Below are 21,135 nucleotides of genomic sequence, written 5' to 3' on the forward strand. Positions count from 1 at the left end.
TTTGTTTGCAGCTCAACTGTTTTCTCTCCCTTTGACTTCATTCCTTTCCCTTTGTGTCGTCTCATATGTCTATGTGAGTGTGTGCCCGCCCATCCCAACCCCTCGCAGGGCAGGTGAGCAGGTGGGTGGTCTTGCAGGCCCCGCCCTCTGCACGTGGCTGATTGGTACACCTGCTTTCCCATCACTCATCAGCGCACCTGGAGAGAATCTTGGCTCCCAGCAACAACTCTGGCAGATTGTTCAGTCTCTCTTGAAAAAAAATTCAATTTTATTTTTTCAAAGGCCTCCTTCATCCTCCTTCCTGTGTGTACGACTGGTTCTGGAGTGCTTCTGCCACGTCTGCTGACGTATCTTGACATCGCCTGTGTTCGTTTTAGAGCGTGACCTCGTCGCCGGTCCACTCGTGTGTGTTCCCATGTCAAGCACCTGGCCTCGTGCAACTTATCCTTTGATTAAGATTCTCCTCGGTCGAAGGACGGGAGTCCCTCCACGGCTGAACGGCAGATTTCTCTGGATCAACAGCACTTGAGCGCCTTGAATTCTCTATCTGCCTGCAAACCACCGCCTTGGAATTTCATTACTGCTGAGCTGGACGGTGACCACCCCTCCCCTCTCCACCCCCCCCCATCCCCCAACCACTGGGCCGTTTGTTTTTAAACGTTAGCCTCTTAATAGTTTACATCACCGAGCCTGAAGTGGCCCCTCCCTGATTTTCACCAGGACTTATTCATCCCAGCCTCAGACCGCAACACCCTCGGAGGAAGTTTATGAGAAATACAGATGTCTGGACGGGGGGAAAATAAACAGAGGCGGCGCTGAAACATGAGCGAGCCTCATATAACTGGATTAGTCCTACATAGCCAAGCGTATCGCAGACGAGTGGCAATCAAGCCTCGCCGGCAGGGAGTTTAAATGAAAATGAGACGCATGCCGGACTGCCAAACTGCCAGTTGGATATTCTTCTGCGCCTCTGTTCAGCCTGTAGAAGGTGTGTGTGTACGATTTTTTTATGGAGCAGCCTGCTGGATCTTATTACGTCCGGGGAGCAGAGAGGTCTCAGTGCATCACTCTAATCAATCCCGGCCTCGGCCGTAGCAAATTCTCTCTGATAACTTCTTTAGATGGGCCTGACTTGAAAGGGGCGGGGGGGATTGAAACCAGATTACTTTTAGACGATTCAGAAAACTTTCAAGTGAAAGAAAAAGTCCCTCGTTTTGGGGGAATGCAAGCTAAAAATTTCCCCCCTCGGCGCAACGCAGCTGCCCTTCAGAGAAACACCGGGGGGGAACACACAGCCACCAGGGAGGATGGGAATAAAGGCAGTGCGTCATGGCTGCGCTTCCCAGCTGCATGGGGTCGTACATGTATAAACATGTCCGGAGAGGATGGGTCAAAGAGGAGGGAGCGAGCCGGGCTGGTGATGAAGAGAGGAGGAGATGGGAGCAGAAAGCAAAAGAGCAGCGGCAGCCGAAACTTTAGGCTGACGGAGGAGGAAATTTCAGAGAGAAGGTGAAGGAAAATCAATATGGGCGGACAGAGGTGAGGGGAACTGGGACAGAAAGATGGAACAATAACTGACAGTGAAAAGGTAGGAGGTGGAGAAGGAGGAGGACAACGAAGAAGAGGAAGAGGAGGAGGGAGAAAAAAGAGCAGCGTTGATGAAGGAGAGGAGGCAGGAGCCCTGGCAATACTTAAAGTAGCCTCCAGGTGATGGATGGCCTCAGCAGGAGCAGCGGCACCATCCATCAGCTGCGGAGAGGTGGCGAAAAGAAAAAAAAAAAAAGGTGAGATAAACGCACAAGCGGCCCAAGTCACCGCAGCTCAGCGCCGCTCAGCACCGCTCAGCACTCAGGAGACCTGAAAAGTGTTTTCTGCAAAAACAGTTTGTGCTTTCAAACACCTGGTCCGGCCTGTGGGATAGACAGCAGCACGACTAATTCATTCAGAGACTGCAGGGGAGATTAAGATGTAGCTCGACGCCTGGAGGCTTTGGTGATTCCCCCCCCCTACTTTTTGCCTTATAAGACAATAATGCAGCTACTCCCTACTGCACCTGAAACAACCCTGACCCCCCACTGAGCCCAGTCACATCACGACTTTAAGTCTTCAGCCTTATCCAGCTGTTTCTCCACAGAACACTGCAGAAGATCTCAGTCTCATCAATGTCAACTCTATGTATTATTAAAAGGCAATCTGGCCTTGCACAGTTAAATAACCAAAGCAAAAGAAAAAAGAAAAACAAGCTGCAGAGGAAACTTTATTATCCCTCTGACCATCAGTGTTGTTGGGATTACATAAAAGTAATGCAGCTACTGATTACTCCTTAATGAAGTAATCTAATTACTTCTCTAACTACTTTGTTTCATAAGTAATCAATTACTAATTACTTTAGTTCAAAAAGTAGCAGTTGCTCAGTGCTTTGAATGAACTTTTTGCAATTCCAAATATATATTGCCTCTGTCTAACATGAGTGAATGTTTGCTCTCTGAACACAAACTGCACACTTCACAGAACAAACTCATGTACAGCACATAGTGTTAAAATAATTAGAAGATTTTGGAAAAGTAACAAAATCATGACTCGATAAAGTAATTTTGATGTAATTACTGGTTTTGCCACAGTAATCTAGTTACATTACGCATTACTACTACTCATTACTACTTTTTGAGTAACAGTACGTTTCTCAAAAAGTAGTTTAATTACGGTTGTGGATTACTTAGTAATAGATTACTCGCCAACACTGCTGACCATGCATTCCTTTTTGGCTCAAACATCTGCAGATCTCCAGAACAGCAGTTTGAGTTTTCGCCGTCAGTTTACTGCATCCTCAAAATGCTGAAGTTTGAGGTGTCTGTCTCACGTCAGGGGACAAAGACGACCATGACCATGAGGTGCTCTCATAGACCTGGGCGAGGATTCCATGCCCTTCATTGCATCACAAGGGGATAATTTCTCAAATTGCATGTTTTCTCGCACAATTTCTAGGAAGTGCAGGATTTACTTGACAAAGTATAGAGACATGCACGCGCACGAAAACGGCAGTAAAGTGAATTTTTTCACAATGTGGGACCCTTTCAAGTTGGAAACCCAAGTGTGGAGGAAAACATATCGAGGGTGGCACGGACAAATTGTGCGGCTTTTAGCTGGAAACTGTGCACGAGTCTCTCACTTTCCCCCTGCATAGTTTTCTAGCGTCTGGCCGGGATGCATGGCGGGAAAAATGGGTCAAAAAAGGAAAAGAAGAAGAAGCAGAGAGGAGGTCAAACAGAGTAGGGGGCCCACTGGTTCTACACCTCCTCCCCCTTCCCCCGCCGCCGCCACCGCTCCCTCCTCCCCAACCCCAGCGACCCTGTGTTGAATATGAAAATATATTATGGCATAATGTGTTCAGTATGCAGGCTTGAAGGAAACCATATGAAAAGGTCCCAGACAAAGAGCCTTCTGTGTTCCAACTGACCCCCCCCGCCACCTCCCCTCCCACCGCCATCCTTCGTCTGCCTCGAAGTGAGGGGGGAGGTGGAGGGGGGGGTGAGAGCGACAGAGCGAGTGAGAGAGAGCGAGGGAGAGAGGGAGAGAGTGAGAGAGAGAGAGAGAGAGGTGTGTGCCGCAGAATCTTTTGGAAGAGAAAAGAGGCGGCAGCGCGGCCGGGCTGCCTCCTCACAACAGCCAGCCAGAGCCGGCGGAGCACAGGTGAGCGCCGTGCGTGAGCGTGCACGACGCTGAAACAAGGAGGAAAGAGTATAGCCAGAACCTGGAATTTCATCTGCTGGAAAACAAAAGCAAAACAAAACAAAACAAAAACGGTGCGGCTCCTGCAGTCTCGGTCACCTGCCTGCAGCCCATTACAGCGTCCGGAGGTAAGACACCGTCTTTGTTTAAAGGGAGGGAGACGGAGGCACAGGCGAGCGACAGAGGAGGAGGGGGAGGAGGAACTTTGAAAGCGGTTTTTGTCCGAAGCGGATGAAAAACATCTGCAGCCGCTGCTGTTTGTTGGCGGCCGCGCTGGCCCTGCTGACATCTGAGCCTGTTTGTCCCGACTGGCTGTGCGGAGCAGGTTAGAGACTCCAGAGGTGCAACACTAGATGGTGTATCCTATTTTAAAAAAAAAATAATTAAAAAAAAAAGAGCCGACTTGTGGACTCGTATTGACTTACACATATAAGTAATTGCTTCCTGTTAACACAACAGGTGGGGCCCATTAAGCTCTTTACAGGAGGGCTTGCGGCCGCCGGGAGACAACTTCTGATTAAACCTCTTCCTCTTCCTTCCTGCGCGGTCAGGTGCTAAAAGTTGTCAACGCTCTACACTGACAGTCTTGTAGTTTTTCTTCTCTTTTTTTTTTCCATTTCCCCCCCAACCCTAACGGTTTATGTAGCAAAGGCTTCAGAAAGCTGTCCCTCTTGGCAACAGATCAAACACGGATACCTGTGGTATTTGTCACTGCCTGCCTAAAGTTCCTCACCTGTGGCTGTTCGGCAGGGCCGCACTTGGACTCGACTCTCTTGGCTTCTGCTTGGAGTTGCAAACTTTTTTTTATTTTTTTAAATGACAGGACATTAATAGGTGGTGTTTCTTTTATTCTTTATTTCTTAAAAAAAAACAAAAGGTGAAGTCTTGAACCTGCAATGTTTTACATGTCAGTCATCCAGCGGCAACAAGCTGGGGCATGTTTACTCTCAACCTCCCAGGGAATTACGAGCCTGGGCTGCCAGTTTGCAGAGCGAGCTACCCGGCGACTTTGCGCTTGCATCCCTGAATGTGCCTTTTGTCCACATACAAAGAGTGCGCAGGATTCCGCGGAACTCCTTTCCACATTCGCAGCTGAATGATCTATTCCACTTTGCCAAACTGTAAACCATCCGGCCGGTGGGAAGGAAGGCGGGACGCGGGCGGGCCCTTCTCTGTTTGCCAGCGACCCGGTGACTCATTACGAGCCCAATCAGCGCTGCAAACTGGGAATAATACGTCGTACGTGTACAATGTACGACCATCGTACGACTTCCTCGGGTGGAAAAACAAGCTGCGATGTGACAGCTTCCTACAAGTTTTGATGCTGAAATGTGATAACGTTGGTCATCGCTAATGAATGAATTACAGTCTGGCTGCCAAAGGCGTTTTCTTTTGTGTCATCGCCTTCCAAGACATATCACTGGTGCGAAGCTCCGGGAGAGACTCGCCCGTCGCGCAGCAATCCATCATGTGCTCGACGATGCTGAGGAATTCTTTGATTGCAGCAAAAGCGACCCACAGGGCCAGACTGAAATGATACGCTTGGCTGTGATCACAGGGGCTCCTGCGGGTGGCAGCGGGTGTAAAAGCCGAGACCCGGACAGGTGGGCACTGCTGTAAAGAATGGGGCTTTTTTAGTTCGGCGGTAATTGAAGGGGAGCGAGCGGCGGGGGAGAGATGACATCAGCTCGCAGGCACGGAAAGTGGATATTCGCAAGTCGGTTCGCAAAGAAAAAAGAAAAAGAAAAAAAAACCTCCCCTGAAGCTGGATATTAACGAGCTGGGAGCGACGGAAGGGAAAACAGATTGTGGCAGACAAGGCTTTTTCTTTTTTTCTCTCTCGCCGGTCCATATGTCTGCCTTTTGTCTTTTCGGGCCCGACTTGTTGCTGCGAGTCTGCCGCCTCTCGGGGCGTCCCGCCGGTTTTAAATCGTCCAACATCTGGTCGGCGTCAGGCCGTTGGTACGCAGGCGCCATCAAAGAGCGCGGCGGCTCGGCCCCGCTCTCAATCAAGCTTGACACGGCGGTCGGAGGGACACGACCTTGACATGTGTTTGCGAGGTCTTCAAACAATGACGCCGACTGGCAAGGAGAGAAAAGGGCAGCAACTGCACAGAGAGACCATGTTGGTGAATAAAATTTGCTTGTTGCATCTAAACAGTTTTCTCAGTGAGCTCGACGCCAGTGAGCTCAACTGTGGAAGATATTAGCTGCTTTTCTGCAGGCGGCTCAAGGATTTTTTTTTTGTTTGGTTTGATTGTGTTGGGAGGCCCAACGGGCGGCCCTCCTACACACTGTCATGACTCAGCGGTGCTGCCACAGGGCGCCTCCGCAGGGCGCCGTCCGCGCTGGAGGCAGACGAGGTCACCAAGCCCTGCAGCAGCAGCAGTCGGGGCAGCGGTGGTGAGCGTGGGGCCATAAATGAAAAGGCATTTTCAAAGACGGTGATTACGCATGCAGGTGTCTTGCGCAGGCCTCCCACACCTGATCGTGACTCTTGTGACACAAAAGAAAAGAAACATTTTTTTGGCTCCTTCACGGAGAGGCAAGTCTGGTCAAGGACGAGGAGGAAAACACTGGACTAGGGTTGCACATTCCGAAGCTTACGCCGCTCAGCGGATAAAATTCCAGATATTAAGGAGGATATGATAGATGTTACTGTAGGACTTATAAAATTTATTTGGCTAATCTTAACATTCATCTTCTAAGTGTTCTGCATCAAAGATGTGCCGAGGGAAGCTGGGAGGCCTGTTGTTTGTGACTCCAGCAGAGCAGCCTTGTGCTATTAATTATTCAACAAACGCTACAGATCTTAAAAAAAAAAAATAAAATAAAATAAAATAAAACAAAACAGCACATTTAGCACATTTAGCCCTCTGTTTGCAGCCATGTGCTTGGATCTTCCATATGTTTTAAAGGGGGCCAAAAGAAAGCAGAGGGAGCATATCCCTGCCTGGGGCTGTTTCACTGGCCAGTGAGATGGCAGTGCCCTTTGTGATGTCATAACATTCTGACTGAAGAACTGTGTGTTTTTAGTGCAGTTTTAGTAGAAGCAGCAGAAGTTGGAGACTTGTATTGTTGTCAGAAGACACAGGGAACAGTGCACCAATTCAAATTCAGGTCTAGGTTTGTGAGGCCAATCTGTGGACCCGCAACATTTGATTCACACTTGCTCCGTCTGGAAGAAGATCACTTGTTGTTGAACGTCAGACCAGCCAAGAGGAGTTCGTAAAATGTGTTCTGAATTTGTGAAGACTTGAGACTGAGGTTCAGTTGTCTGGACGTTTTTTCTCCTCCAAGACGTTCCGTCCTCTTAAATTCCGCCCAGAGCAGCGACTTGAAAATCCTGTTGCGGCTGCTTTTGTCTAAGTTGTGGTCGGCTTGCAACGTCCAAATTTTTGTGTTTGCACATGTCAAAAAAAGATAATTAAAAACATTCTTTTGTTTGAATTTTAACCGCCGTGTTTCTTTTTGTTCCAGGTGGTTCTGGGCAGGAAAGGAAAACAGAAAAGGAAACAGATCAAGTTGGCAACCTTTCACTGCCTGACTGATCTCCATCTGAGGCCTCGTCCAACAAACTCAACACAGACAGGCGACCTCTTTTATAGGCCTCATACAAACTTAATACATGGATGGCGGAGATGTTGACATTGAAAAATTACCATATATATTTTTTAGATTGAAGTATTTACCAAAACAACCAAGAAATCCAAGATTTTCCCCCTCAGTTGTGGCCACATTGGAGAAAAACAGCTTTCTCTGCCATTTTTACAAGCTACATCTGGCTCCGGTCAAGGAGAAATAACCAAGGACCGAAGAATAAAGCGACATAAATTAAACACAATGGAGCTGTGAATGCAGGCCAACCTCTGGAATGACCTTTTCAGGCTGAAATGTTATTCCTCACATGCGCCGAGCAGCAGGAAGCCACTGTGTACACAGCTCTCCTTCACGTTGCCGCAGAGTTACGATCCCCAAGATAAAGGGTAGACCCTTCTTCTTTCAAGGAAAAATAATTGGCTCGCCAGAGGTTGGGATGCAGACGAGGAGCCTGTCTGGGTGACCCAAAAATAGCAGAGGAGCGAGAGCGGCGTCTGGGAAAGGAGAGGAAGGAGAAGGAGAAGAAAAAAAAGGAGGCAGTCAAGAGGTGCAAAAAGGAGAGAAGTCGACTGTTTCTCAGCACTTGTTGCCAGAATTTTTAAGACAGGACAACAAACTTGTGCAACCGTGGCGGTGGTCCATGGGAACACTCTGGAGCTGATCCTCCTGGGAGGTCCCATTAGATGGAAACGACGTCTTCACGAGGGCAAAAGTGAAGGGGAAGATTCACCCGGCAAACATTTGGGAGGAATTACTGCAGAAGAGGAGCCATGACCGGAGGAAAAGATCCGACAGAGCAGAGCAGCCCCTGCCTCTGTCCATCCTTTTAGTTTTTCCTTCACTTCCAAGCCTCATTGGGCACCAGCCGGGGCTAAATCTTCTGTTTTCCAGCTGGACAAAGCTCTCAGAGACTTGACACCAGAAACACTTAGCTGCCCCCCGCCAGCCAACTGGGAGCTTTTTGTTTTCTGTTGCATCAGAGAGGTGTTTGGAGCCTTGGCAAGCGGCGGAGATGGAGGAGGGACACATGCCTGTCAGACGAGGGCTGAGCTGGAGTCCAGGAGGGCTGAGGAAACCTTTAAGCGTGATGCACACCCCCGAGACCGAGTGCACTGCACCATGGGAGGACAACAAAGAACAGATGAGTCTGAAAACAAGTAAGAGTTTGTTTATCTTGTGTTTTCTTTTTTTCTCCCCTTCCTCTCTCTTGCTCGCACTAATTTGGGTCTGTGCAAGATGCGGTTTGCTTGCGTGTTGCTTAAAAAGGACAGTTCAGTTAACATCATCACATAGGAAAATGTAAAAGTGAGGAGAACTAAAGAGAGAGAGAGACTGCAGAGGGAAAAAAACCCAAACAAACAGGCAGCCCCGCCCCCTCGGTGCAACTTGACACTGATGCCATAAAATTACAAACTGCTCCAACAGCAGCGGAGATGAAATCATGCAGCGGCGCTACGTGCTTGTCTTGATAGAAGACACAGGGACCGACAGTAAATGGTTCTAACTTTCGGGAAAAAAAAAAGCTGTTTGAAAATTCCTTCATGGCTTTTGGCTTCCGTTTGTCGCTGTTTTTAGACTGCTGTCAGTGCAATAACAGTGAAAAAAACCCTTCCCTTACAAAGCAAAGCACAATATAACGCCTTTTAATGGCCTGAAGGGAAAGATTTGCACCAAAGTAACAATTTAACAGCCTCTGTACTGTCAAAGGCGGCGCTCAAAGAAAATGACAAGGCATTGTGCTGTACAGAGGCGTAGCAGAAAGGGTCCGGGGCCATCAGATAACCGGCGCCGATACGGATCTCGAGCCTTTGTAGCTACGTGCAGTTCCCATCAGTCACTGCTCGCTAATTCGTTTCCTCAAAACTGTGCAAAGTTCACCCAAGAACAACACGGCAGAGCAGCCAAAGCGGCCGACGTCACGTCTGCCGGGACCCGGCGAGGAGGATTCAGCACCTTCGGGCTGAATTCTTGTGTGTCTCCTCCCCCTCTTCCCCCCCTTCCCCCCAGCGGGACTCTGCTGAGAGTTTAGGTCACAGTCAGCCCGGCCAGATCCCAGGACCTCTGCTAATCCAAGTCTTTCCGTACGGCTTCACACGTCACCCGGGGCTGGGAGGCAGGTAGTGGAGGGGTGAGGGTCGTCAGCCCTGTCATCCCGCTCACTCACTGCAGCCATCAACCCCGGAGAAAGATAACATCCGACAGCGTAATCTGACCTCTGATACACAAATGCAGGCTCGGCCTCCTGACTTAAATCCTCCCGCTGCGGGCGAGTTTTACCGCCGACTCTCTCTGGGGTTACGGGACGGGAGGGCAGGGAGGTGAGCTTGAGCGAGGGAGAAAAGTCAGGAGGGTGTAGTGAAAGGTAGGTGGGTGGCTGGGTGAGGAGGTGAACAATGAAATGCGGAGGCTTTTTCACATCAACGACCTGGGCTGGATCGCGACAGGAAATTCCTGCCCTGCCCTTGCGGGTTGCAGCTCCAGGTCCCTGAAGGGTTCACGGAGGGCAGACGGGTGGAACATGCGCGCGTTTCAAAGCCACATCCTGGATGATGATGAGCGTAGGAACACACACACGCACCCACGTAGAAGTGCCGGCGGCCTCTTCAGGTGCTCTGAAACTCTCTCCAGTTTCCGATTGACACCGAACGTGAACTATCCCGTGTCCCTCTTTAACACTTGAAAGGCTGCTACAAGGGCCCCCTGACGCTCTCCTTTCCATCACGGGACATTTGACAGAGAGATAAGCAGCTCGATGCCGGCCATTGATTGGACAAGTCTCCGCGACGGCCGAGACAAAGCGAAAAGAAGTCGACGGGCAGCTGTGAAAACATCGATACCGTTCGCAACAGAAGCCCTGCAGAGGTTACGAAGGAGGGTTTTTTTTTTTTTTTTTTTTTTTTTAGAAATGAAACAGGGCTGGAGGCTGTACTGTCTGTCAGCCAGCCTCCGGCAGATCGCCCTCCTTCTTCCCTCCCTCCCTCCCTCCTGCCCTCCCCGCCTCCCTCCCTCTGCGTTTGCCTGAGCGCTGGGCTGCCGAGAAAAAGAAACACGATCCCGTCTCTCCCTCCAGAAAGAGGCAGCGGGGCTGCGAGTCGACAGTTTAGAGTGAAAGCGCGTGTGGAAGTACAGGAAAACAGCGGAGCCCTGAAACTAACTTGAGAAAGGTAAGGCATTAGTTTCAGCTTGGATACGGCGTCCGTATCAGGGACACGGCAGTCCGTCGGAAGAAGTATTTGATTTATTTAAACAAACAAAACAGAAACCAAAACGCTTGCTGACAGGGCTGTGATATTTATTTACCTAAAGATTATCTATCAGAAACCACAACAAAACATTTGGACAATTTTTATTGAAATAATGCGTAACCTATTTCAATTTAATTATTAGCTTTGAGGGTGCGGGATATCAGATGTAACTAAAAAAGATTTTAAATTCTCCAACAATTGCATTTTTATCTCACTAACTTGCCAATATCGTGAAAGAAAAAACCTGAGGGGGAAAAACTAATTAAGTTCAACACATAAAAAAAACCAACTAAACATAATAGATTCAAGATTTGAAGTTGTTTTTCATAAAGATCTATCCCACTTACCCTCTTTCGTAATATTAATTAGTGATTTGTCTGGCTAAGTGTCACCTGAGCAGCTGCGTCGCTTCTGCTGAAGTGATATTTACAGTCAGGACACTTCATTTCAAGCCTTGCTGCCCCGACTCTTACACCCAGGTAGAACGAATTATATGAAATTAAACCACTTGTCAAGTGTCACTGGGACCTGTGCTGCTATCCCTATATCATATTGACAGCCCTGATAAAAGCCACTGAATAAAGCAATTACCTGTGTGATGAATTAGCCCGGCAGTCTATAAAGGAAAGTCAATTTATGCCTGTGCGAATGGCAGCGAGAGGGCTGCCAGTGAAAAGGCTTGTGTGATGATGCTTTCAGCCTTATTACACTGTTGTCACCAATTTGTAAGGTGTCTTTATTATGAGTCCCGTCCAGTTGTTGCCACTCAGATTGACTTACTGCAGTTGCTGCTGATATTTACACGTTCAATGAAGTGCAGGCCTTTCAGTTGGTGCACTGCACAACACACTGCAGATGTTTACAATGGAAAAGGGCCTGCTTTATGTAGAATGATTGCATAAAAAAAAATAAAATGATAAACATAGCTTATGTTATTGAGGTCATAGAAGGGCACCCTACGTAGAGCTGATGCAATTACTGCAAGGGCAGACTTGAGGTCTGTAAAATCGATGGCAGATGGATATTATCGCCCCTACTGGGGGAATAATTATGTTAACTCTCCATGCCAAGGAATGGAGGATCCATTCCATGCCTTTCTAGGCGATACATTTACACCAAGTCATCTGAATTGACACATGATGATTATATCAAATAATGAAGCTGCCTGGATCCATCACCTTATTAAAATCAGAATAGAACTGAGTCTATGCCAGCTGTCTGGAAAACCTCGGAGGGAGATATGAGATGATTAACGGAATCTGCAATCTACCAGATGTGTCATGCACTCGCACGCTCCTCCAAAGTGTCCATCAGTACCTAGGACATGTTTTTTACTGTTTTCAAAAAAAGTCTAAAAAGTGCTTCCCTGCATAGCCACTGTAATTAAAGATGACTCCAGTATGTTTATAGGCAGCAGTTAAAAGATGTCATTTATGAAAGCCGTAGACTGTAGAAATGGTCGACTGAGCGCTCAAGCCGCAGTATTATGCGCACATTAAATACTGAGAGAAACCAAAGGCATGTTGGAAGCTCAGACGGGGAGTTTTCTCAGTGCTGGAGGAATGCTTAGGGAGGGACTAGTGCTGATGGCAGAGGAAATAGCTCTGCTGCCTGGAATGGAGGTCTTAAGCTCAAAAAAACAAACTGTCGTTTTAACAAGGACGTGTCTCATCTCACCATTTAAAGTCCCAAGTGTTGTCGCACCAAACTGACAACTGTTTCTTTTGGCTTGAAAGCAGACTTAATTTTTTTTTTTTTTTTTTTTAAATATATATGAAAACTTTTGCAAACGAACTTTTATGCCATTCTCATTAGAGATTTATACGGGGAAAAAAAGTCTGCCTTTGTCTACATCTGTTTGTTCTTTGTCTAAATCTCTGATCTGCTGAGTCAAGTGTCCACAAAGCCCCATTTTTCCTGCTGGATTGGTTTGAATATAAAAAAAAAGTACTGCGGAGAGCAAATCAAAACCATATGGTGCAGAGACAGTTTTGTGGGGCTTTTAAAAAAAGTATATTAAATCCCATACTTGTTAAAAATTTGCTCTTGCTGGCTCCCCCCGTTTGCACATGAAAGAAGTGAAAGAGTAAGTAAAGAGTAGTGTTCTTTAATTAAAAGCTGAGGGAGCCATCTCTCTTTGAACAGAAGAAGTGGCACACTGTAAAGTTTCTCAGAGTTACGGCTCCTCCTGTCACAAATCAAACATGTGATGGATCTGACAATTCTCTCCCCTCTTCGTTTGTCTCCCGGCTTTAGGTCTGACCCGCAGCGCCAGCTTATCAGAGAAGGAGCTCAAGGAGGCACGCGTAAGGAGTCAGATCATTGCCAACCAGCTCACCGTACCAACCAGTTCCAGCTCCAGAGGTGTTCAGCTCTTCAACCGGCGACGGCAGAGGGTCAACGCCTTCACACTTGAAAGCCGCGGGGAGGGGTTAGAAGAGGACAGAGCTGATAATGTGAAATCCAACTCTTCGTCCAACAAACTAGCGTGGTCAGAGAGGCGCACTGAGGAAAAGGATAGTGGCCTGAACTTTAAAAATAGCGCTGGTGAGCAGATCTCGCCGCAACCTGGGAGAGCTCGTTCATTAAGCGATAGCTCGTCGAGTCCAGGTAAGGGATCCCACATGGAAGAAGACCCGGCAGACCACATTATCCAGGAGAGGCATTTCCTCCCTGTCAAAGAGGAGCAAGAAGACGACGACGAGGAGGAAGAGGCAAGAGATAACGTCCCTCAGGAGCTTGAGGTCAAAGTCAAGGATGAGAATCCCCCTGGAAGTAATGAAGCCGGTGGAGGAGATGAGATAAATGGGAGCCACGTGGGGTCAGCCCTTCGAGGAAAGCTTCTTAATGGCTGCCACAGCACCTCTGAACCTGAGAGAGTGTCTGTGTCCACATCCAGGCAGCCCAGCACCATCATCAATCGCACAGCCAGGCCCTTTTTCTCACCGCTGACAGTGCAGTCTCCAGGGGCAGCCAGTCCAGTCATGGATGTTCCCCCGCCTCCGTCCTACGCTACTCCTCCTCTCCCTGCTTTCACTGTGCCCCAAGCTGTGGCTTTTTCTCCTCCACCTCCACCACCATCATATCCCACCCCACCCCTACCTTCCTTACCAAGCCAACTTCCCCAATCCAACCCTTGCAGCCCACCTCCCATGTCTCCCGTCGCTTCCCCTCTGCCTTCCCATTTCCCTGCATCCACTGATTCTCAGTTTCCACCCATGCCCAGTTGTGGTCCTCCCACTGCGCCCAAACCTTCCACCTTTGTGCCTCAGCATATTGGAGAGATGAAGCCAGTTGCGTCAGTCAAGACAGGAATACTTGAAGAGAGCGCAGCTCGGAGGTCAAACAAGAAGGCAATGTTCACGTTCAAAGAAAAGCCAATTGTATCTCCGAACCCGGAGCTGCTCTCTCTGGTGCAGGGGGTGGATGAAAAGAAGAAGAATTTGCATCAATCTGTTCCCGAGCCAACGCCTGAGGAAGAGCTCCTGGCGCTGGGAGCAGAGGCCTCTAACTTTCTAGCCAAGGAGGCAGACAAAGTTGAAGAGGCAAAAGCACCCGAATGGGCTTCCTGTCTGAAGAGCTCCAGGACCCGGCCTAGGACGGAGCACAGGCCCGAGCAGACCCTCACCAATGTGTCAGGAAAGGGTGCTCAGTTGTTTGCCAAACGTCAGTCCAGGATGGAAAAATACGTTGTTGAGAAAAAGAATGATGGACAAATTCGTTCTCCTTCGCCCACAATGTCTCTGCCCCCCTCTTGGGTATACCCATCAAATATGCCTGGCAGAGTGAAGGCAATTGTAAAGAACTCTGACATGAGCACTCAGCTCACACAAAACCTAAAAGCTCAACAAGCTGTTAAACAGATCCCAAGGCAAAAAGCAAAAGCACCAGAACCAATTCCAGAGCCGCCGCCTCTTGAAAATGGTTGCTCCAAGATAGAGATGGACCTGGCAAGACATCAGCCTTACCAGCTTGACTCTTCCCTCTTCATCATCAAGCCAGTGAGGGACCCCCTCTGTACGCTACCCAGAAGTGCCCCGAAATCTAAAAACGTCACCTCTAGCCAGTATTTCTCCAGACAGGCTTCTTTACCCAGCAACCCTCAGTCTCACTTCAGATCCCAGGGTAAGCCTCCGCAGATGCCGCTCATCCCGGCAAGCGGAAGAGCAGAATATCTGTCAAGTCCTGACCCAGGCCAGCCAAGGAGCAGCTCCTCGATGGCCGCTTTTTCTCCAGACCGAGTGTCCTCTTCACATTCAGGAGTCCAGGCACCACGGCCAACATTTTCTGCCAAGAAAGCAGGGATTGCAGCGCAGGTGTGGAGACCTTCCCTCTACTATTTTTAGGAATTTGACTCACGTGCTTTGGGGTTGTTTTTGTTTAAATTAGAACTGAAGATTTCAAAAATTATGACAATAGCAATTATGTTTAGTCCTTGCACTTTTTGTTTGGTTTTTGCACTTTCTGATTCAAGCTGTGCCTTCTTTTAATACTGTTTCTTCACTTTCATAATGTTAAAGTAAAGTGTGTGAAAAAAGGTTTCTATCCTCAAATGTATCACATTGATCGATTGATTGACTGATCAAGCAAACTCTATCTGTTCCAATTAACAGTATTGCAGCTCATCAACTAACCCCCCTTAAGTAAATACAAACGTTATTACTGCAGTTACTTGAGGTCAGAATGTGCCTTGGTGTAAACACACAAAAGCCATTTATTATATGCTGTGCATGTTAGCTTTAAAAAATCTTGCGAAGGAAAAAGGGAAAACAACCTCCCTATTTTTTTTCACTTTGTCTTTGGGCACTTGAGAGATGCCACTGATGAGTTCTTGAGCAGATGGTCTGGCATCTGTTTTATGATCTATGATTTGCAGTTTAATGCAGCCTTCTTGCAGAAGCAGGAGGACTCCTTTTATGTTGAAATGTCTTCAGGGAAATCTACTTTTCTTTACAGCATCATTAACCTAACCTGCATGGTTGTGTTTAAGTTCTTTGATGTGTTAAATCTGCAGACTCCATATAAATTGCATCCGGAACCTACATGTACGTACACTGACATAGTGGTCCCATGACATAAAGCAATAATTAGTAGTAATAGTAGTATTTTTGCCGGTCATCACCATTTAGCTCTTGCTTAACACCGCACAGTGTGTGGGTGTTCAGTTTCTTCAATCTTACATCACTGCTGTCTCTCTCTCTCTGTTCCAATTCTGTCTGTATGCTATGGTAATGTGCTACCTGAACCTTTTCATCTCATCTCTGATTAAAGCTTTATGCTAACACCTTTGAGTGACTTCTCTCTGTCTTCTTCTTTCCTAACTGACTTCTGTCACTGCTAACTGGGTATCATTTCACTTTCTTGCCTCGCCTGCAAAAACATTTCTCCATCCAGGCTATGGAGACAATGTACTATGGAAAAAACTCACTATGGCAAGTGTCCTTCGACTCCAGCACCTCTGCAACTCTGAGTGCAGGATAAGCAGTAACAGAATTGGATAGAAGGATGTCACATTTTATTTATTTTTTTGCACTCAAGTTTTCAAGCCGTGTGTGTGTTCATGTCAAGGCTTCACCTTAAAAACATTCAGACTATTGCAAAGGCCCCAAAGGCAATTTTTTTTAACTTATCATATTTGAACTTTAGTAGTGTTAACTTTAATAGTAATTTTCAAATACTACTCCCCTATAGACAGATGAGACTGAGCCTTTCACACAGTCAAACACAGTCATAAACGCCCTTCTTTTTCCTACATTTCTTCTACGCCTTTTTTCTTTCTTAATGTCTTCCTGGGAATGTTTCCTCTTAATTAGTATGTTTGTAAGACAGAATACTACTCTTGCTGCAGCTGGGTAATTTCATATCCCTGTAAAGGTTAACAACCACCGACAGGCTTAATGACAGTAACCTGAGAGAGACACTAAAGGCCAAGCTTATGTGTGCTAGGGTTCAGAGCTATGTGAAGAGACACACACTCATTAGAGGGCAATACACATAGATGCCCTGTTTTCCACCAGGAAATTTCATTTTGAAAGATTTATTTAGTTAAGTAAAGATAGTGTGAGGTTTCCCACTAAATAAAGATCAAAACATTTTTTCTTGGCCATCACTTGTATTTAGATAATAAATAGCCTTGTTTATCCTGAGTCAAAAATGTCCTCTCACTTTGCAAGAATGTATGCATGTGTGTGTGTTTCAATTATTCACACTTTAACAAAATATTATTCTTCTGGTGCAGATACCAAAGGATTCATCTCCCTTGGAAACACAAAGTGAAAAACCTATATCTTCAACAACAAGGACACAAGGCCTTATCCGACGCCTCAGCAGCCCGGGGGGCCCTGAAACTGGAACCTGGACCTCCAGCTTCCAAACAACTTGCCCTCCCACTTCAAGCCGCTCTATCAGCTCTCCTATATCCTCTCCCAGGGGCACAAGATGCCAATCTCCTATCACGAGTCCCACTATCCGATTGTCCACTCTAAACCCCACAACAACACCCAGCACATCTCAAGCATTTACAGCCACTTCTCCGCGTTCTCCACCTTGGGGTTCAAGGTGTCAGTCCCCAATGGTGAGCCAGAAGAACCAGTCATCTACCGTCTCCTCCATCCATTCTGTAAGACCTTCCAAAATTTCTCAAAATCCTCCTTGGAGTCCAAGAAGCCAGTCGCCGGTGGTAAACCAGCATACCCAACCTTCCACTGTTACCTCTATGTATACATTCCAAACCCCTGCTGCCACAACTTCATTCTCTTCTCCGTGGGGTTCAAGATGTCAGTCCCCAATGACAAGCCAGAATTCTTCCACTGCTGTGTCGGCTTGCCCATCGAGACTAAACCAAACATCTGCAACCACATCTCCAGTATCTCCTCCTTGGGGTTCAAGATGTCAGTCCCCAGTGGTGAGCCAAAACTCCTCCACTGTTATGACTGTTTCCAAATGCAGACCAAACCAAACATTGTCAGCCACATCTCCAGTATCTCCTCCTTGGGGATCAAGATGTCAGTCACCATTGACAAGTCAGAACACTTCCACTGTCACATCTTTTTCCACCTCCAGACCAAACCAGACATCGTCAACCACATCTCCAGTATCTCCTCCTTGGGGTTCCCGCGCTCTATCTCCTGCAATCTCTGCCAGCAGTCTTTCCTTCTCCAGCACCAAACCTTTGTACAAGTCCTCTGCCCCCTCTCCCGTTCCCATGTCACGAGACAATAGTTGCATGTCCCCCACCCCCAACAATCTCGACTCAAAAGCCAATCATCGCCTCCTGGCGAAGAACATTATCAATGCAGCCAAACGTAAAAACAGTCCGTCTCCTGGAGCGTTGAGCGGTCACAATCTCCCCATCTCTCCACTGGGAAAATCCCACCATGATTATGACTGTCATAAACCACCCATCAGCCTAATTCAATCACGGGTGTCAGGGGCTCAGTCTCCCACCTGTACCAGCCCACCCCCTACACCAACACAGGGCATCTGCTCCCCGGTAAGGCTGTATAACACTCGCTCCCTCACTGACTCCGATGCATCTATCGAGTCAGAGGATTCGGGTCTCCGGTCGCCTGGCCCGCACCCCTACAACACATCTCCCCGTGGATGGGGTAGCCTGAGAGTGAAGAGAAGCACTGTCTCCACCGACCTGTAAGGTGGAGGGGAACCAATCCATTCACTCATTTGATTATACACTTTTGTGGCATTGAATGAAACCTTTCTGACTGTTTGAGTCAAAAGACACTAACTTTATTAAGTCAGTTACTTTTCTACAGCTCTTCAGTTTATAATGCTGATGATTTTTATTTTATTTGACTCGACCATCATTTGAAACGACAAGAACAAGCCTTTCACAAGAGGAGGCTATTGTGGCTTGTACGCTGATCATGTACCAAAAAGTGAAAAACACTCTAAATGACCAAAGATAGTCGATTTAACGTCAGTGAATGTTTTGCAGCAGGTATACATTTACAACTTTTGCTCTGGTGAAATATTATCAGAGTGACAGGTTGTCATTTGATTTAATGTTAGGCACATGGCAAAAGGGGAACGTACTCAAAAATGTTAGGAATGAAAGGGATGCATAGAATGTAAATATTGTGCTTAACAGACCGTGAAGAACTTCAGCGATTCTACAGGGGACTGTTTTAGGAAAGGAACAAATTACTGGAAGCCGCGTGGTACACATACTGGAGTCAACAAGTATTAGTCTCATGTCACATTTTGCATTCTAATCAATGAAACATATACATAAGCATAATTATCACTGCACAGTAACCACCTGGTATATATTTTGCTTTGTGTATTGCATTTGCTCAAATGAATGTACACTTTTATGATGGATGAATTGATGTAAAAAGGTGTTGTGTATGAGGAGTTCAGAAGAGTTGGCATGGGCAAGGACAAATTAATCAGCTATAGTTTGTAGTGATTTTTAAAGGTTCAGGCACTTGCTGGATTTGAGCAAATGTAATGGCGTAATGACTGAATGATTATTACTGAAGGCTGATGGAAGTATGCATGACCAAAAACATTCTGTTCTGTCAGTTATGTTGTGTCATGAGGGACTGATTAACCATTTTGAAGGTACAAAGAAATGTTGTGGTTTTACTGGGAAAAGGTCATAAGAATGTTGTTTGTTGTCACACAGAGAAAGAATTCATAGGAAATATTTGTATTTTAAATACATACAGGACTTAACTGTTACCTTCCTGAACTTCTAAAGTTTATTTTTTTTTATACTTGATTTGCACTTCAATACATTCGATTTGAATGGCCAAATACATCTTTAAATACATGTCTGAAATATACCATGTTGCTTACAAAGACACAGTTAGCAATAAAATTTACAAAATAAAAAACCCCAAACAAATTCACCGTGTCTTTGTTGATTTTACTCTCTACGCTTTTTTTAATTCTACATATGCAAAATAAATGCCAAATCCCAATGCTCATTTTTATTTTGTCTGTCTACAAGAAAGTGTGAAGATTAAAATAAAAATCCCAGTTTAGAATACTTAAAATATTGCACATTGACCACGGGCACTGGGAAAGTAAATGTCTTTAAACTACAGCTGGCTCTTTGTGATAGCAATTTTGCACCAACACTTGTGTTTACCAGTCGTGCACCAACAGACAGCAAATCATTCCCTGACTAACTGGCATGCCGACGGAAAGCATCAGCACATTTCTGCATATTCACGTCTGCTGTGTCCTTTGAGTGACGGGGACACCTGTTCCATGGTGACCTGGTTCCTGTGGCAGGAATAAGCCAGTCACTGTCATGGATTGGTTTCAGCCTGGGTCACCTCTGCACAAGCATAACGCAGCAGACTTTCTCCAGGCTGGGTATTATAGGTGCAGTATTACATTTTGCCAGGAGACTTTTTGGGGTTCCCTGTAACTGCATGCTCATATTTCTCTGCCATTCAGTCAATTTGCAAACTGACATATGATGACCTACATACAAAATAAAAGGCGAATACACTACCGTTTGCATACTGTTTTGTTTTGCTGATCTGTTGAGTTTCGAGACCTTTTAGGAAGAGATTTCTGCATGTTAGGCCTATTGTTTTGTTTTGCCACGTATTGTAGCAAAGTAAAAGTATGTTTTCGAATTCCATTTTAAAACTTAATGTTTGGGCAACACAGCGGTGCAGCTGTCACCTCAAAGCAGGAAGATTTGATGCTCACCTGGGGCCTTCTGGGAATTTGCGATAGGTGTCAATCGGAGGTGAGTACACTAAGTGTGACATCACAAAGGGTACACTTTCATGGATCAAGGAACTAAGGGGGAGGTTTTTTTTCCGTCTTTGTGGTGAGCTCACTGGCCTATAAGAAATAGTTGTTAATAAACATTAGTAAAGTACATTTTGACATAAGGCTTTTAAATAAAGGCACGCGCATGGCCAATTATAGCAATATAGTATAATTATAGAATTATCAATAGAGGGGAAACTGAATCTTTAAAAAATATTAGGCGTGGTAACTTTTTGTTTTCTTCAGTTCCCCCCCCCCATAACCAGAAAATCATGTCTGGAAACAAACACATGATGTGGATAAACATGGATCACATTTTCTCAATTTTCCAACAAAGTGTTATGAGCACAACTTATTTCAGCAGTTTTTGACAAGATCTTACATGTTTATAAATGCAATTAGTTTCATAAGACAGAAAAGGAAATTTTCAGTTATCCAGCGGGAGACGCAGGTCAAAGTGAGGTATTCAATGCATGAAACACTGTACAAAGTTCTATGGGGGCATATAATTTTTTATTTGACTGTGTCAATCAATATGACATCCATGTGATCCGCCCCTCTTAATTAGTACAGACCCAGAGTTGACCCTTGGTGGATACCTCAAGAGATTCATCATCAATCTTAACAGAGAGCAACCTCTCTGACAGAAAGGAGACGAGTGGGTCCAGAGCTGCATCACTAATTTCGAGATTGCTCTCAGATAGTTGATTATCTAACGTGGCTCACTGTGGCAAAAGGTTGAACAGTGGTCAAAAAGTAAATTGTGCAGTCGTGCCGCTGTGCAGAGAATACCAATGTGATTAAG

General features: G+C 46.3%; 1 protein-coding gene across 3 annotated transcripts; it reads left to right on the forward strand.

Annotated features, from left to right (window-relative positions):
* The first annotated feature begins 3,619 nt into the window (after positions 1–3,619).
* Positions 3,620–20,062, forward strand: synpo (synaptopodin). 3 transcript variants are annotated; one of them, XM_076041496.1, is made up of 4 exons: positions 3,624–3,857; positions 7,210–8,486; positions 12,831–14,890; positions 16,813–20,062. In XM_076041496.1, exons 2-4 carry the CDS (start codon positions 8,342–8,344, stop codon positions 18,223–18,225), a joined length of 3,618 nt encoding a protein of 1,205 aa, XP_075897611.1. In that variant the 5' UTR covers positions 3,624–3,857; positions 7,210–8,341; the 3' UTR covers positions 18,226–20,062. The 3 variants fall into 3 exon arrangements, 2 of the variants coding, with proteins under 2 accessions (XP_075897612.1, XP_075897611.1); XM_076041497.1 differs by lacking the exon at positions 16,813–20,062 and having other exon boundaries at positions 3,620–3,857; positions 12,831–15,865; XR_012928609.1 differs by lacking the exons at positions 3,624–3,857; positions 7,210–8,486; positions 16,813–20,062 and adding an exon at positions 8,522–10,493 and having other exon boundaries at positions 12,831–12,969.
* Positions 20,063–21,135: the final 1,073 nt, after the last annotated feature.

The sequence above is a fragment of the Nelusetta ayraudi genome, unplaced genomic scaffold (assembly GCF_046127955.1).
Source record: "Nelusetta ayraudi isolate G7.1 ecotype Tasmania unplaced genomic scaffold, CSIRO-AGI_Nayr_v1 ptg000068l, whole genome shotgun sequence".
Classification (NCBI taxonomy): domain Eukaryota; kingdom Metazoa; phylum Chordata; class Actinopteri; order Tetraodontiformes; family Monacanthidae; genus Nelusetta; species Nelusetta ayraudi.

Bases quoted from the DNA above. Each gene is read 5' to 3' on its own strand.
- synpo (XM_076041496.1), top strand. From the start codon at position 8,342: ATGGAGGAGGGACACATGCCTGTCAGACGAGGGCTGAGCTGGAGTCCA. The intron at 8,487-12,830 runs GTAAGAGTTTGT...TCCCGGCTTTAG, and splicing joins ACAGATGAGTCTGAAAACAA to GTCTGACCCGCAGCGCCAGC. The intron at 14,891-16,812 runs GTGTGGAGACCT...CTTCTGGTGCAG, and splicing joins AAGCAGGGATTGCAGCGCAG to ATACCAAAGGATTCATCTCC.